The sequence below is a fragment of the Accipiter gentilis genome, chromosome 12 (assembly GCF_929443795.1).
Source record: "Accipiter gentilis chromosome 12, bAccGen1.1, whole genome shotgun sequence".
Lineage (NCBI taxonomy): Eukaryota > Metazoa > Chordata > Aves > Accipitriformes > Accipitridae > Astur > Astur gentilis.
The window spans coordinates 15,505,544-15,523,498 of NC_064891.1; the positions used below are offsets into that span (position 1 = coordinate 15,505,544).

General features: G+C 37.2%; 2 protein-coding genes across 4 annotated transcripts in view; one reads left to right on the forward strand and one right to left on the reverse strand.

Annotated features, from left to right (window-relative positions):
* PLK4 (polo like kinase 4) overlaps nt 1–2,816 on the forward strand; it is a 17,790-nt gene extending 14,974 nt beyond the window's left edge. For both annotated transcript variants that reach the window (XM_049815389.1, XM_049815388.1), the window contains exons 14-16: nt 737–877; nt 1,779–1,885; nt 2,616–2,816. In XM_049815389.1, the coding sequence (XP_049671346.1) occupies nt 737–877; nt 1,779–1,885; nt 2,616–2,715 (348 nt within the window). In that variant the 3' untranslated portion in view covers nt 2,716–2,816. The remainder of the gene's footprint in view (nt 1–736; nt 878–1,778; nt 1,886–2,615) is intronic.
* MFSD8 (major facilitator superfamily domain containing 8) overlaps nt 1–17,893 on the reverse strand; it is a 22,328-nt gene extending 4,435 nt beyond the window's left edge. The window contains exons 1-12 of one of the 2 annotated variants that reach the window (XR_007507840.1): nt 17,719–17,893; nt 16,007–16,092; nt 14,916–14,959; nt 13,502–13,742; nt 13,058–13,171; nt 11,532–11,676; nt 10,833–10,891; nt 9,619–9,727; nt 8,382–8,516; nt 7,888–7,991; nt 7,532–7,791; nt 5,091–6,771 (exon numbers count right to left, since the gene is read on the reverse strand). Coding sequence is in view for 1 of the 2 variants with exons in the window: in XM_049815395.1 (XP_049671352.1) it covers nt 6,556–6,771; nt 7,532–7,791; nt 7,888–7,991; nt 8,382–8,516; nt 9,619–9,727; nt 10,833–10,891; nt 11,532–11,676; nt 13,058–13,171; nt 13,502–13,742; nt 14,916–14,959; nt 16,007–16,092; nt 17,719–17,828 (1,623 nt within the window). In the remaining variant the exon portion in view is untranslated. Of the gene's footprint in view, nt 1–3,107; nt 6,772–7,531; nt 7,792–7,887; nt 7,992–8,381; nt 8,517–9,618; nt 9,728–10,832; nt 10,892–11,531; nt 11,677–13,057; nt 13,172–13,501; nt 13,743–14,915; nt 14,960–16,006; nt 16,093–17,718 lie in introns of those variants that run through there. The other variant, XM_049815395.1, reaches the window with a different exon arrangement.
* Between the last annotated feature and the right edge of the window lie 62 nt (nt 17,894–17,955).

Consider the following 17,955-nt stretch of genomic DNA (forward strand, 5'->3'; position numbering starts at 1 on the left):
ATCTGGATCCTGATCTCTTTCCTGACCAAGCTCTCCTATTTCAGAGGCATCCCCTGACTTGCATCTTTTCACTGAACCCTGAATCTTAAATACTGCTAAGCACACCACCTCATCTCTGTCATATCTGTGACTATGGGAGGAGGTATTCGAGTAGTAGAACTTTTATAGAAGCAGATGTGTTCCTCCTAGACAGTAGTGGTGGTGGTGTTGTCCTAAAGGCCTCCAATGTTTGCTCCTCTGTTATTCTTAATTCATCACTTTTGCCTCTCTAAACCTGTAACAGACACTGTATGTGCTGTAGAACTCTTCTATTAATGTTTAATATTCTAGTTTCCAATTAATAACTATGCCCATACTTTTGTAAAATATTGGCCAAGTGGTCATCTGAATGAGGGCTGCTTTATAATCTAACGTGCTGAACATTTTTGCTGAAGATGGACAGGGTTTTTGTCAGTCAGATAAGGAAAAAATGGGGATTAAGTAGAAAAAGTCTGCTTATGAAAAGCAGTTCCTTTGTGAGTACAGGAAAGTGGTAGAAAAACTGTCATAGTACTGAGAAAGTCATACGAAATCCTGTGGGGTTTTTATAATGTAATGCTGTTAAATGAAGCATATGGGCTAAATCTGTCTGTATATATGAGAAGATTAGAACAGGTGGGAATTGACCACTATAATTGGTATATAATCAGTCAGATTAATACTAAGGCTGCTAATAGTGTGCATTTCTGGGTTTTAGGTGGTGTCATATGAAAAGTCTACTTTTATGACTAACACTGCTGAAACTACATGCTCCTCTGTTCATCAAACGGAATGCAGTCCAAATTCAGCCCAACTTTTAAAATCTGTCTTTGTGAAAAATGTTGGTTGGGCTTCTCAGGTGAGAAATGAATACTCATAAAGGAGGGAAGTCTGTTCTTTTTGCCTATTAAACTTGAGATACATATTTTTAAGTCATTAACTTTAGACTTGATTTGTGAGGAATACATTCAGTTGTGCTTTGCTACAGTTTAAATCTGGTATGTGTAAAGATCCTTCCAAACAAGCGTCTTGGATAAATACCATGATGAACTACATAAGTAGAAGAAACCAAAATAATAGTTCTGTATTTCAGTTATTACAATCTTCCTGTCGTGGTTATTGCCTGTTCGGTGCCTTGTCATTTAAATTTGACTAGTAAAAAACTGAAGCTGTTCAACTTCTGTCTGTTCACTAATATGGATGTAAAGGTGTCATGACATCATGTTTTTAACAGATACATACCAGATCTGTACAAGAAGAAGAATCTGCCTGTACAAGAAAAGCTGTTTCCTTACATAGAAGTTTTTCCTCTGCTTTTCTGTGGGACTAGCTTTAGATTTAAAAAATGGTTCTCTGCAATCCAGATAAAGTAAGCTTCCTGTCCTAACAGAGAAAGTTTGCTTTATATACATAAACTTCAAAATGTATACATCTGTGAACTTTTACAAATGGGCCTTCTATTTTACGTTTGGTCCTATTTAAAATTTCTTTAGGAGTGGTTAAGCCAAAGGTACTTTATTTAACTGTCATTGCAAAGGATGACTAAAGGTGAGTACCTGAAACCTTAGGAAGTCTGATTCTTTAGACTGTATGACACTACTTAATCCGAAATAGTATACGTGCCATCTTCATCTTTAAAAGACTGACCAAGGTGCCCAAGTCACTTCAGCAATTCTGAAAAACTTTCAGCTACAATTATTAGAAAAATTCTAGGAACATAATCTTGTATTTTATGTCCTCAAACCAACTTCTCTTGTTAGCTGACCAGTGGAGCAGTATGGGTTCAGTTTAATGATGGATCCCAACTGGTAGCCCAAGCAGGTGTTTCTTCTATCACTTACACATCTCCAGATGGCCAGACAACTAGGTGAGTCTGTTACTGCTCTAAAAATAGTTCTGTTTACTGCTAGTGTAAGGCTGTTATACACAAGGTAAACTTTATAGCTGCTATTTGTTTTGTTTTGTAAATATTAAAACTTAGCTTTTCAGTCACTTCTCAGTTGATTAGCTTATATGAGCTTAATAAGTAAAGAGAAACACCTGTAGCTTTGACTGAACTCTGGGTAATGAATAAAAAAAGCTGGGAAGGCATCTACTTGGTCTCTAGAGTATAGCCATGATTCATGTATGGGGAGAAAAGTAAGGTTTTAATACTTCCTCCCCCCCCCAAGATACTGCTAGATTAGGGAGATATCATGCCAACATTGATGCACAGACCTGAAGTGCTCAGGTGAAGCTTTACATATCTTTTGAACACTGGGCACTTCCCATACAAATATACCTACTCTATAACACCCTTCCTCTGTGCAAAGTTTGAGACATTAATATATATACAGTCTGCTCAGATATTATTGCAGTTTTAAACACTGTTTAGGTATCTTCTTAATCTGAAACACTTTTTTCAATTAAATACATATAGGGAAGGGGGGGGCCTGGATTTAAGCTATCAAACTCCAATTAATGTGTCTAGATATACTTAAAACCTATTTGACTTAGTGGTTTTCCTATTTACAGGCAAGTTTTGAAATGATTATACTGTCCTGAAAGCAAATTATTCCAGGCATCTAACTTTTTTTAATGCTTATTTGCCTTTCTAGGTATGGAGAAAATGCCAAGTTGCCAGAATACATCAAAGAGAAGCTACACTGTCTGTCTTCCATTCTTGTGATGTTTACCAATCCAGCTGGTCCCCACTGATTAAAGCAAAGTAGGTGTCAGGACACAAGAGCTTAATAAACTCACTAACTTTCAAGTAAAGTGACTGATCGTACTCAGCTTATGCAGAAATTCTTCAAAAAGCTGGTAAAAAAAATAGGAAGGGAAGGGTTGCTCTGTTCATGTGTAGCAAATAGCTTGTGAGGTATCTTACAAAACACATTTTTCCTCAAAATGATGGATAAACTTGCCCTAGCAAAACTTTGAGCAACTTGGTTCTAGATAGCAGCAACTTTTTGGAAATAATCTGAATCTGTTGTATTTTTTTTTCTTCCCCCACTGCTTACTCGGTGCCAACAATCAAGGAAAATGCATCTGTGCTGTTTAATTGTTTGTATTTGTAAATAACTTGTATTTTTACGTCTTGCCAAGTAATATATGTAAATATGTATATGTTTTATTACTGTTTTTAATTTTTTGTAGCAGCAGCTTTAACTTCCCTGCACAAGCATTTTATACAAAAAAAAAAAAATAAATGAATGCAGTGGTAATCATCCAGATCTATTTATTTGTTTCATGTTCAAGTGATGGTTTATTAAGAGCCCTTTGCTCTTAAGTATTAAGCTCAATTTATAACAGGAGCTGACCTGGTATCATAGAGTATCATATGTTGGGAGTTGAGGACTGGGTGAAGCTTGGGGAGAAACAGTGTAAAACTGTTCCTTTGAATTTGTTGAACTGAAAAATTGCACTGTGGTTTGTGTATTCAATATTTTACCTTTGGCCTACAGCTGACTGAAAATGGGAGCACAGTCCATGATAGGAAAGTGAGCTATATCGACTGTAGTAACTGATTCAGCTTGTTGCTTTGTAGGAATTTTAATACCTTTAGGTACTTTTACCTTGTCTTGCAGATTATGAATCGCATGTAAGAAACTGAAGTAGCATTAACATTAGCTTTTTTTAAGCATTTTGTTTCATTGTGCTAACACTACTGATGGTGCTTATATTCATAAATAAGTACTCCAACTTCTTTATAAGGTAGGAGAAAGGCTTAAGTTACGTGCAAGTGTGTGATCCAAAAGGGTTTTGGTGGCAGGGAGGATGGAGAGTTTCAGGGGTGCTGATGGGGGCTTGTGTAGGTGGTCTAGGCACAATAAACTGAGCTGTAAAACCTTCAAGAAAGAGATTTTTCTAATACAGCTTTTCTGAATCTGCAGGCTCAGCTTAGAGATGGAATAGCCTTGACTTCAAGTCAGTTCTCCTTATTTATCTGGTCTCTGATAGACACAATTTTGATTATTTTGTCATGTCCAAATCAAGTAAATAGCTTGTAAATAAAGAATGTGGCACTAGTAACATCGAGGAAGAGATTACAACACCCCTCCTGCCCCAAAACCTTGAATGATTCTCCAAAAGAAATTTTTTTAAACGGCTGTGGCAGTTGAGATGTTTACCTTTTCATGTTGGACCTTAATACTCAGATGGAATAAAATGGTACAGTAAAAGATGGTACAGTAAAATGAGTTAACTATTGCAAGTCTTTGGAAAACCAAGTAATATGCATAGCTCTTAAGCAGACCCTAAGGTTTTTTTCATATTCCTATAGATACAAACATGTGCATATGCACATAAATACACCTTTCTTGGAAGAAACATTTTTGGTTTAGTACTTTAATCTTCAATCAACTGACTCTTAAAGTAGGAAGTCAACATTGGTTAAGACATGGGTCAGCACTGCATGTTAAAAACTTGCATTATCAGCCACAACAGTTATCTTTATTTCAGACATAATATAATCTAGTTTGATGTGCAAGCTAAATGTACAAATAGTTGAAGAAAGCCTGAGAGGTAGACACTAGGAGGGCAGAAAGGCATAAATGCTTAGAAAGAACAATGACCTAGCTTGTAAGGACTGGTGTGACTTATGTACAGCTGTGTTATGCTGCTAACCAGAATAAAAAGAAAAAAACAGAAGCCCTACAAGAACATGTTTTATAAGAATGGGAGGATGAGAACCTATAACAAGCAAGCCATAGCTTAAACCACAGCTGACCTAGGAAAATAAAAATTCTCATAGCCAAGGAATTTATAATCGTGCTTTCTTATTTTAATCATTATGTAAACATAATAATGTGCATGGGCTACCCCTTTTGAGGATTATTCTGTATTCTACAGGTATTTGCTGCAGAAGAGACTTGAATCTAGTTTTATCCTTAACTCTTTAAATAAGTTACAGGTAAAATAATCCCTCCAAGTACCCAAACGTTTTCTCACTCTTAATTTGGAAGTGAGCTAGCCTGAAGAACAACAATACTAAAACCCCTACAACATACAGATGGTGTCCTAACTTTCAGCATAAACTGAGTTGTAGAACATGAAATCCTAACCATGTTAGCCATTTTGAAAACTCTTACCTTTCTTAGGTCTGAAGTAACACCAATTTCTCATGACTGAAGTTAATTTTTGGTTGCTATAATTCTAAGTGCTTCATTTTGCAGTCTGTTTTCACCACCAAACCACAGTATTTCTGGTACTATTTATTATGAATTAGCATATAAAAGCAAAGTCCTTTCTTGTGACTTTTTGTGATTCTGCAGCAGGAAACCTGTTACAATAAAACTTCTGTATTCCCTTCAGTCAGTCTTGAAAAAATAATCTTTTAATTCAGTAGTCTTTTAGTGTTTTAACAATTGATTACATAGGAATACTTAACTACATATATTAAACTCAATAAGGATCAAGTATTACACACATTAAACAGCAGCTAAAACTCTCATACTGGAGTTATTCCAGATTTTTTCCCCAGTAGTATTGAAACAGAAGAAACCCATACAGATGAGCTTAGCCCCCATTATGAAGGAAAATTATTATTTCATGTTTTCAAATAAACACTGAATGATTCAAACATTGTAAATTCCTTTCTCATACCATTTTATCAGCAAAATAAGCCTACAGCTAACAGTCAACATGCAAGGAGCCAGTTTCCTCCTTTTTACTTAATTAACACTGGTGGCTCAGCACAGTGCATTCATTCTCACCAATGACAATGAAAGTGCAAACTATCCTGCTTAGTATTTCCTTCTTGTAGTAAAGTTAAGAAAAGCTGTGCATATTTCAACTCTGTGCAGGTTATCTTTGTTTCTACAAAAAGGCATTCAGCAAAACAGTAGAAGAAAAATTGCACATCTGGTTCACTGTAGTTCAAGTAACAGCCACCGAGGCTGTGATTTTCAATGGCTCTTAACTAACTTAAATACCCAAATCCCACATAAACTGCTTGTGAAACAGGTACCCACCTTCCTCTACAATTCTATAACATTTCATGTGAAATCGGGGAGATGATGTACTGGTATGTAACATCAGTTTCGAAGGTCAGACATTTTGTATTCATCAGTGCTTACAAGCTAGCAAACTGAACATCAGAAGATTCGCTTAAGTAGTGATGTTTCCATACAAAGTACGTGCAGCTCAACTACAAAAGAGTTACTAATCCTGATTCACAGAATCAAGATAATATTTCTTTTACTTCTTTCTGGAAAGGATGCACGTAACCTGTGACCTTCACAGCTGCATTCAGTACACAGGTGCATCATTTAAGCTGTACGCACTTCAAATGTGCCATTGTATTGATTTAACTTGTTCACATCCCTTCCTCTGCTGCTAGAAAAGCAGAATACAAAAGCTCTTTTGCAGCAGGTGTAACCATGTATTAGGATATGACCAAGTTATGTGTTCTGTCAATGTGTAAGTACAGGTGTACCGTTCTTAGCATACAGCCAACAAGGTCAGTGGTTAGGTACTCCTCGTTAAAAAGTAGTAATAAACTAAGTATTATTTCTGGTTTGTTCTACTTTTTTTTTTTTAAAAAAACCCACGTATTTAACAACTCTCTTCTTGCATCCTTCCATATCTGACAGAAAATGCAATTAGTCTCTTGTATACTATCTCCAAGAGTAAGAGAGAGACTACAACTACTCCACAGATTAAGCTAAATGCCCAGCGTGGTCCCAGGTGAGTGTATATTTGGCTCACAAAAACAGGCCCAAGTATCCGTGCTCCACTTCCAGAGGCGGTTAACCATCCCATGTAGACACCCTACAGAAGATCAAAAGCTTATGTTAGTGATACAGGAATTATTTGGCTTGCCAGTAATTCCCACCAATTATCCTAATTAGAAAATTTAGAAGCGTTTAAGCAATTGATTATCTTTCTTAACTCATTAAGATACTGAGTACTTTGTTTCCGAGAGTACTGCTCAGCTTCTCCAAGCATTAATTCAAAGGCTGCACTGAGCTACATACTCTATAGCTTTCTAATAAAAAGGCATTCTGGCTCAAATCATTTAGTCTCTTACAGCAAAATATAACATGGAAAAAATTAGATAACTGGTGAAAAAGGAAGAACATTTTTTGTTAAGTAGTAATATCAGCATGCTATGTGTTTCATCACTGCGAAATGCCAGTAACTGGAGGTATCCTAGCATTTTTAGTCCTTATATAATATACTTAAGAGGAACATTATTCCAGACTCATATTCTGAATATGTAATTGGTTGTTACAAAAATGACTTCCAGAACTGTTGTGAAAGTCACAAGCTTTGGGCTTAGCTGTTCTGAAATTTTCACGCCGTAAGATTTGCCATAAATTGTAGTACAAGCCTTGCTTTCTAATTCCTCTAGGGACTTGCCTTGGATTTTCAAAAAAGATTAGAATTCCTCGAAACTTCCGCGCTGGCTGAAATGTACTCTTATTTGGCTAATGGCAAAGGGAATTTCAGCTAGATCCCTCATTCTAATAAAGAGGTTGCAAGTCCTGGAAAGCAAATGAAATAAACTGTTTAGGCATCATGCTTTTACCTGAGGCTTTGGTCCTAGAATTTTTGAGTATAAAGTGTAGGACATGACATTACAAACTGGATAGCCCAATCCTATTAGTATGTCAGAGCTGATGTACTGGGCCAGATAGATCATCGGAGTATTCAGGCACCAGGACTGCGTGACAGGGCAGCCTACGGGTTCCACTGTGTGGTTGGATGGAAGCTGCATTGCTTGCAAACTCCAGAAAGGCATTAACATTTCAATGGAAGCTGTTCTGGGAATGGAGTTATTCTTTACTTCTGTAAAACCAAGTTATGCATACCGTTAAGAAAAAAATACAAAAAAAAGCTTTCAATAAACATTAGCATGATAGTTTAGTAGGACTTTAATTATACCTTGCCACTGGATATTTGGTAGTTTTTTCCCCCAAGGCAGTAAGATAAAGAATCCAACCAAGACAATTAGTAAGCCTCCATGGAGTATAGCACGCTCACCAGTCCTATCAAACAATGAAATTACAGTTAAATATATCATTTAATTAAATTAAAATCTATGAAGGTGCTAATGACATAGCCCATTAGTTTGTTGAAAAGGTGCCTGACCAAAACACCTGCAACAAAAATTGCAAAATCACAATAACTTACTTAAAACCTGTTTTTCTTGTGATTTGAGGGTAAAAGACAGATGAGGAAGGGGGTTATTTTAACAGAATAAAGAGAACAACCACAGTATCATGGCTGTGTCAAAATTGGAAGTACTTCATTGTCATAGTAAACCCAAATTCATTAACAAGTAAAAGATTTAAGTAATGCAGATTTGGCCTTGCCATAAAGCTTCTCACACTTAGCTAACAAAAGTAAGAAAATTCCGATAAACTCCGAAATCTTACTTTTTGGATAGCGTTTTAACCACCATGAAAACAATAACCGATTCAATGCCGACCACGCTAAGGATTATTCCGTTATAAAAAACGGCTTCTTTCCTGGTCCAGGAATACATATCCATCGTCAATGGAGTAGCTATACTAAATTGACAGAACAAAATGACGTTAATAAAAAACCTTCTTCTATACAGCCATTTACATGCGTATACTATCCCAAACATCAAACACAGTGGTATAGAAGCCTTTCCTCCTCACGAACATATCAGAAAACACAGGCCAGTTATAAACTAATTCCATCATGCATAACTTATTAAAAATAAATCCACTAGACAAAATTCACAACTGCATTACAACAGCCATACTCTGAAGCATCACTAATCTATTTAATGAAAAGATGGAGTTAAAGCAAAGCAACAGTAATAGAGAGAAAAAAATAATCAGGCCCCGTGAGTACAAAAATAATAAACATTTAATACTGTTTCAGTTTTAGCAAGCAACCAGTCTCTAGGAACTCATTTTTTCTAAAAATACCTCAGTTAAGACAGAGACATATTGTTAAAAGAAATTTTAGCTACATTAGAGATCAAAAAACTTACAAAAATAAATCTTATATCCTCTAAGTATTTTATAACTTAAAAAAAGGAAGTATACTTCAGTCTGAGGTAATGTTAAGTTTTACTTATTTTCTTATACACAGAAAATTTGGGAGTGAATAACATACCTCTTTAGGTAAAAAAACAGTCATGTAAAATAGTCTATTTAAGAATACAGCTGCATTAACTATATCAGAGAATTGTTTTCATCTTTCCTGAAATAATCATTACTAAGAGATTCACTAGAGCTTTTGGAGCTAACCAGAATCACACTAAGAAATTACACAAAATTAAAATAGAAAGTATAGAACAAGGTACTCAACTGAAAACAGTTTTCTCTGAAGATTTTAGGTAGCTACTTTTTTTTTTAACACTTAAAAAGTTGAGGATATGGGTTTGCATCAATTCAAAGGCTTTTACATTAATGTTTCATATACTACAAACTGTATGCTACATATTTTCAGTTACTACTGACCTTTAATTCATTACTCTGTATCAGTATACATCAATTTGATTGCATATGGTTTTGGACTTCTATTTCTGAAGAGTGTGGTTAAGCAAGCAAGTGCAACAGAAAAACCTTTACGTGCATACCCAGTCTAACTACATTACACATCTTAAGTATTTTGAGAGAAAACAGACAAACTTACGTTTCAAAGACAGCAAACACAAACAAGATGACAAAGAAAAGAAAATTGATTGCTACCACAGCAACATGGTCAATGTTTCCTTCTGCATCCTGATCCAGAACACCACTTTCTGCAACAAAACAAAACAATAAACTGCAAACTGAGCTTTTTTCACACGACCACAAATTACAAACGGTAATGATTTCCTTATTCCATTAAGTATTTCACACGCAGGTTGGTGGGCGGCTAGGCAGTTGTATTTTGACAATCTATGTATAATGTTTTTAAATCAAAATGGAATTGCTGAAATTTTAACTCCTCTGACAATGAGGGAAAATTATTTCCAAATTAGTTATACCATCTGTGGTCCCACTGTAATGCTAGGACTGACAAGTCTTGAGTGACAGCAAGATAAGCAAACTTTCTTTAAATATCTTAACAATGGAAACCAAAACACTTCCTGTTCCTCTTGCAAGGTCACAAGTACACAAGAGTAGGATTCTGCAGCACCACAGAGCCTTGTTCCTCTAACCTGGGCGTAGCATTTTCATATACAAAACACCCATGTGTGGTGTGCACATACAGCTCCCTTTTTAAACAGAAAGCAAATACAATACTGAAACTGGTGACTTCCGTAGATTTTGAGAGAGGTTTAAGATCATCCTTCATACGCTTTTTATTCTTCAAGTGAAAAGGATACACACAACATTTTTAAAAAATTGAACTGTGCACAAAAGGGGTATATATTGAAGATAAGCTGTTGCACTGTATGTGGCAATTACTGTACTTTAGTATCACCAACCAAATTTACTTATACAATATACATCTTTTGATAAGATGCTGTATGTGAAAGCTGACATGCAATAACGATAATTACTCAGCATGATGCAGAACAAAAGAGAGGTATGACTGCAGAGTAGAAGTTAAGGGTGATTTTTCTCATGTCCATATTCACTTAATCCTGTCTCTTGGAAGAGACAGTTCCAGGGTGAAAATCTGGAAGGATCCATACAATTTTTTTTTCTTTCTTCTTTGGTACCAGACAGCACTATGGACACACATGGGCACAACATGGACGTGAAGCAATTTCTGGACCAGTTAGAAAGAGATACAGCCTATTTTCCACTTTGAGTTCCCAATCCATCAACTTCAGAATACTTCTAAAAGCTTCTATGTAATAACAGAGTAGTTCAAAATTATCATCACAGAGTAAATTTTCAAGAAAAAATAGATACCTTCTCCTTCAAAATTGATACTTTTGCATTGCCGACCCAGGTCATCCACTCGATGCTCTCTAGAAATTTAGAACTGTTTTCATTAATACACATAGTTATTTGATCTACTATTGACTCCAGTTTCTATTAAAATACTTCTAAATGGCATAGTCTTCTATTCTAATTATTCCCAGCTCCTTTAAACATCATCTGGGTAGTCTACATTTGGCTGCAGTGAACACCAGCATATTCAAAAAGGGAAATATTCTAGTGGGAAAGTATCACATATCTGTGTGCATCTCTCCCCTCCCCTCACTGCCACCAGTGGGATAATGCATAAAAATCCTGCCTTGAGGTTCTTAAAGGAAAGACACAGACAGCGAGAACCCTACAGACAAGCTAACCTTATTTCTCTTTAGAGAAAGAACATGGGCAGAAACCATCAACATTAAAAATTTATCAAGGCTAAGCTAATAATCTAACTACTCTAACTTTTTTCATCAGTTTACATTCTAGCCATAACATCACTATGATTAATTTATGAGCATAATGAAAAAGATATGTATTAAAGAAGGTAGAAACACTGAGAAATAAACAGCAGCTTATAGTTTTAGTGCTCCAGATTTCAGGCTTATTTCTCCTCCTTCTGAGCAGCATATTATTTGTTACAAGCCACCCACTAAAACAAGGTAGAATGTTTCTCTTTTTTGACTCAATTACCTGAGTATGGCAAAGATGAGAATAATATTAATAACTCCTAAGAGAGCTCCAAATAAAACTGGTGCCGTATACATGTTCAACTGAAGACGAATTAATTTCCATGTTATTCCTTCTTCTCCAATAAGTGTAAAACATGTCTGAAAAACTTAAAAACATAAACGTATTAAGAAAATATTAGAATGCATATAGAATAAACATATAAAACTACATAAGCAAAGTTGTTCTAATTCCTGAGTAAAATTTAAATATTATACCTGTCAAACCTTTTACATTCTGAGAATCCTACTCTAAATCAACTGATGAGTACCAGTGGGATCTCAACTAGCCAGAAAATTACTTGGTTACATACAAATACACTGTATAAATAACAGCATGACACTTAAAGAACTGGAACTGAATTCTGAGTGTACCAATGGTTCACCTTCTTGGCCATGTGCAAACAGCTGATTTACTCTTTTGCCTTTTCCTCCTACATGGAAAACCTTGGTCCTGGGACTGGACTATCCCTCCTGCTAAGGGCAAGCTGGAGAGAAAAGAAGTTTTGGGGTTTTTTAAATTAAAATTTGAATTGGTGCAGAGCAAAAGATTGTAAGATCAGGTCATTTGCTTACTACTGTAAGGAAACAGACTGAGTCCCTAGCAAATCAGGAAAGGGAATTACCTAAACTTACACTCTCTGCAAATCACACAAAGAATGCAGTTTTTCGGTTGCTGTAGACCCTTTAATGTTCTATCAATAGCACTAGTAATAATCAACTGGAGAATAAACTTTCAGCCCTCAACGTTCACCTCATTATATTACCATACACAGAGCACTTCAGCTCTAGTAATTGGATAATCTTAACCTACAGCTATAGAAGACAAGTAACCTTTAGAGGCTGTTTAGGACAAATTGCTGGTCTCTCTTTACAACACAAGGCAAGTCTAATGCGTTTCTCCTATAAAGCAGATAAGAGTATCTCAGGAGCCACAGTTACGCCTGGTCTGACAAACACCCCGTGAACTCTTTGTTCCCTTAGCTCTCTGCAATACCTGTGCTGTGTCTTAAAATTTTTGCCAATATGAAGATTTTGTGATTGTCACTACAAGATCAGAAAGATCTGTTGGGCGTTATTTTCTACAACATGTGAGGTAAGGTGAAATTTTCAGTCATTTCGGAAAGGTGGAAATGTTTGCCCAAGTACAGTAATATTAAATTCCCTTCTCCATGAACAAAGTGCAATTGGTCATAGACTATTTAGTGGGTACTGGTGCAAGAGAGCATCTTGGAACTTGTTTTTCCTGCAGCCAGCAATCCAAACCAGCTAGTTTTTAAGAATAAACAATTAGAATGTCTTTGGACTAGAATATTTCATTTATATTGGCACACCAAGTATATATGAATGGATCCCATTTATACAATTTTGATACCACTGACAAACCGTACCTTAAAATCTGCAACACACAGCTGCTCAGTATTCCTACTTCCAATGCCCAATTTCATCCTAAAAAGTATTAGAGAAGTGAGGAAAGAAGATATGCTTTACCTGGTCCTAATATGAAGCCAACTGCTTGGCAGGCACTGGTATTGGCCATGGCACTCGTTCTTTCCGTAAGAGAAGTGGCACCCGCAATATACGATCGAACTACAGCCACGTTTCCTCAAAAAAAACACAAAACAAAATGAGAAAGTGTTTATGTAAACATTAAGTTATACTCTTAAATTATACAGTTACATTTATTTTACGTGTTCTTGGGTTTTTTTTCTTATTTTGCAAGAAGATGAAATCCAGCAGTCCCTCTAGTATTTATACACAACTGCACAACTACACAATTTTATTATAAACTAGTATTGGCTGATTCTTTGCTTTGTTAAGTAATAAGTTATCATTCATCTAATGGTAAATCTGGTACTAAAATACCATGTTAACTATCTTACACAAGACACAGAATTTATTCATTTTCAGAAATGTAAATTCTGCTGTGGTTACCTGCTCCAAATCCCACAAGAGCACGTGCAGTCAGCATGTAGTATTTGTTGTGTGAATGAGGTACATGAACGTAGGCATAAAGACAATTAGCAGCTACTGAAATAGCAGTTGAAATAACAAGAGGTTCTCTCCTTGGCCTGTAATTGGACCACAAGCCAAACAGGGGAGAGGCAACCATTTGGCCAATGCTATAAGAAGCTATAATCCAGCCCAAGAAACTTGCATCTGCTGTCGGATCAATCTGCAAAAAACAAATTAATCAATTCTATGGGTAAAGTATTATAGTGTTTTATAGTATCAATAAAACCATTTTAGAATCAGTACCTGGAATATCTAGACCCTGCACTGTAATTCTGAGGGTATATGGCACTATGCAATGCAGTGTCAAACCTAAGCTATCGCTGAACAAGTTAGTGTGTCTGCACGGCATTGTGCAGTGTTTAATATAAATACACCACTCTGGGTCTCAGAAGCAGTTGTTTTCACTTGGTACTTGTTCTGGGGCAATAAACCTTGGCTAACTGGCTCCAGCAATGCACCAAACCAATAAAAAGTGCTTCGCTTCTGAGACTAGAAATGGCTCACTTGCAGCAAATTCAAATAGTTTTCATACAGCACTGCTGTTACAGGCTGTAGATGTAACGTAAGCACTACAGTAGGGAGTCTATGTGCCAGGAGCAAGGAATCACTCAAGTCATCTCTGCACATGCCTGAATCTGCCCTGATTTAAAAGGCCGATGATGCATTTTCTTGTCTACTCCAAGAATTCAGCACCAGCCTCAATTTTAACGATATGTCTAGGACCCTGTCCAGGAAGTGTTCTTCCAAATTTGCATTTGGAACTGCCTTCTCCAATTCCAGGAGCAGTAAAATCCTAGCACAGATTAAAGTCTTGGAGAACTTTCATGCCACTTTTAACAAGAATGCAACAAAGAGGGGGGAAAAAAACCAAACAAACCAAAAACACTATCCAGCAACACAGGCAATTCAGAATATCAAGAAGATCTACATGCAACAATCTGACATTTACAGAGCAACTCCTACTTTCAGCTTCCTTCCCCCTCTCACCCCCTCCAATGCAGACAAGCCTTGTGTATTATGTTTTAACACTGCAAATGCATTAAGATAAAGAGAGTTCTATTGATTGATTATCCAAGAAAACAGTGAGATTATATTGGAAAACCAAACATTTCTGGATTATGACGTACCTTTATCAATTCAGGAAATAAACTTGACAGATTTTACATGAAATAATAAAAGCTGTCTAAGTGGATGGCAAAATAAGTGTCTCTTATAACCACGTACTTCCCTTTACTGTTTCTTTTCCTAAATAAAATGCCAAGTTTTGCATTACATACTTTCTGAGAAGGAGTTTTCTGTTCTTATTAATTTAAAAAAAAACATATTTACAAACCTTTTGGAGATATGGCCACACAGACATAATTACAATTGAGAAACCTGCAATGCAGTAAAAACATAATGGAAGTTACTTAATTTGCCATGTTTATCAGTAATTCGCTTTACTGAAATGGTTACTACAGGTTCATTCTTCTGCTCCTAACTGTATTATAGTCTAATACTGTGCATCATTCTGTCATCTGAAAAAATTATGTATTACGTGCTTTTTTTTAAGGAGTGATAATTCCTCCTAACAGGAAGAACTGTTTTTAAAAGGACATTTGATAGGTGCGTATGCACTAAACAAAAAATCTCCTATGGAAAGAACACTGATGCACCAAGCAAACTGCATGGGATTTTTCCTCCCAATAGAAAGACAACAAGGTCCCCAGAGTAAAAAGAATTTATTGATATACTGACATATTTGTATTCACTTATCACAGAAATTTTAATTATCAAATTAAAAAAAATAAAAATCACTGAAGTATCCTGTAATTTTCAAGATGATTTCCAGGCCCACAGAAAATTACCAGAAGTCAAAAATCACCGGAAGTCTTGTTTCCAGGGGCAGTTATTTAGGAATGAAACAGTAATTTGTTCTGCAGTGGAGATGCAAAATCCCATAGGAGAAAACAAGCTCTCACACACATTTTGAAATAGACAACATATATTCCCACAAAGATCTTACCTTTTAAGAACTCAGCATTATTTCTATTCTCATTCCCTAAACATTGCACTTTGAATGATAAAAGCGTGACCTTTGTTTTGTTTGGTTCTGAGCAATAACCTTATGCTGCCACCCCCTTTTACCCCAAACTATTATAAAGCCATAAAACAAAGATTTAAGTAATATGTAATTTAGTCTCAAAACAGAGTATTATTTAACTATAACTAAATTTAACACTATTTAATTTAAATGTAACTTTCTGTTTGATTTGCTAGTCATATCTTCTCTTGTGAAGAATCAGGAAATGCACTTTAAAAAAGTTATAAAAGAACAGTAGCATTAAAGGAGCTATGTAGTTGAAATCCAGAAAACCCTGTCATTTTCAAACCAAAATATAGTCATTCAGCAAATAACACTGAAATCCACCTCTGTTTACTCACCTACACTACTGAGAAACATGGTAAGATACATAATCCAGATAGATCGCCACCTGCTCTTATAATGCTCTTGTGTTTCCACAACATCCCTGTTTTTGAACCAAAAGTCAAGAGAGAAAGAAATCATTATCAGATTCTCTTCTAGTTGTTCCCACAGGACATTGAAAACATTTTTCACAAACCTCTCAATACAACTGTGTAAACTGTTATGCAGGAATGGACTTCCACAGAGCAAAGAATACAAAGAATTTATTTTAGAAGCAAGCTAATTTTTCACTGAAAAATACTAGATTGACAAATCAAAAAACTAACAAATGCTATCACGTACCACTGCATTCAAATGTTACACAAAGAGATCTTTATCTAGAGAGGTCTTCAATTCTGCAGTCTCTTTGTATAGACAGACACTTTGGAGCATCACGGATATCATGTAAAGCCTTTAAGAAGTGTGTATTAAACCATGAAAGCCCAGGCATCTTCTCAGAACCATGACTTAAAAAAAAAAAAAAAAAATCCCAAACCTGAACAACTATTGATTAGACAAAAAGGTACGGCCAGTCTATTTTTACAATGAGAAAATAACTATACAATGTAAAAGATGTGTGTAAGAGAAATTGCTGAAGATTGTAGGGGCTGCAAAAAAATTTGAAACAGAAGTTACAAACTTTGTGAGCAGTAAGTTATCCTTCTAAAATTCATAAGCACCTTCTGAGACCCACGTACTTTTTCAGAAGCAAGAACACATTTCAGGGTTCTTCACTTCTTTTGAAGTATTCTAAACAAAATAATCTCTGTCCAAAAGATGCAGACCTAGGTTACATGTGCCTGAACATAGTTTATAAATATCGTTTGTATAGGTCAATGCACAGACTGAGGAATAAGTGCAATTTTAAAGCTAGTATAGCTATTCTGCAGCATGATTTGTACACTTATTACTTCAGAAATGTTTACACCGCTGAAGTGTCTTGGTTCAATGAAACTTTAACCACACAAACGATGTTTCTAAAGGTATTTTGTAATCCTGTTGCCCATCACGCCCAGGAAAAAGTCAGTCAAACTCTTGCATATGCTATGCATATGTTATGTTTGGTTACTTTCAAGATTTTAGTTAAGTCTTCAAGTATGAGAACACTTCAGCAACGACGGCAGCGGCAGCAGCCACCCCTACACATCGAAGATACTGTTCTCCTGACAGAAGGAAAAAAACAAGCCATCAACGGCAGCCCGCACAGGAAAAGTGCTATTAAGTACCTCGACTTCAGCGCCACAATCATCGATTTTTATGCTTTTTTGAAACTCCCCAAGCGAGTGCCTTTTTTTTTTTTTTTCCTCCCGCTCCCGAGCCCGGGGCAGGCTGAAAAGCCGCCGCCGGTCGGACACCCCGGGAGGACGCAGCGGCCGAGGGAGGCGGCGGCGGCGCGAATCGCGGGCTCCCGCGGCGCCTGGGGAAGGCGGCTCGGCGCTCCGTAACCCCTCCGCCGGCTTCCCGAGGCGGGCTGCTTCCCTCAGGCTCGGGCTTTCCCGCGCAGGGGGGGAGAGGGACTCGCCACCCACGGGTGGGTCCTCTAGTCACTGGTGGGGGTGTCGTCTCACACACACACACACACCCCCGGAGCAGGGAGGGGCGGGAGGCGCCTGTTGGCGCAGCTGCCCTCCGCCCGCGGCACAAGGAGTCTCCTCAGAGGAAAGGGGCGCGGGAAGGAACAAGGCCCTACCTGCTCTCCTTCTCCTCCTCCTCCTCCTCCTCCGCCGCCGACTCTCCGGCACTCAGCAAAGGCTCCTGCCCCTCACCACCCACCTCCGGACCGGAGACCTCGGCCGCCATACCCAACCGCGGCCGCTTCCGAGGCTCTGTGGTACTGCGATCCACCCCCCGGTCCCTCCCGGCCGCCGCCGGAGGGCGCGCGAGCGCACCGCCCCCACCGCTGGCGGGCACTGCCGGCTGGGCGCGA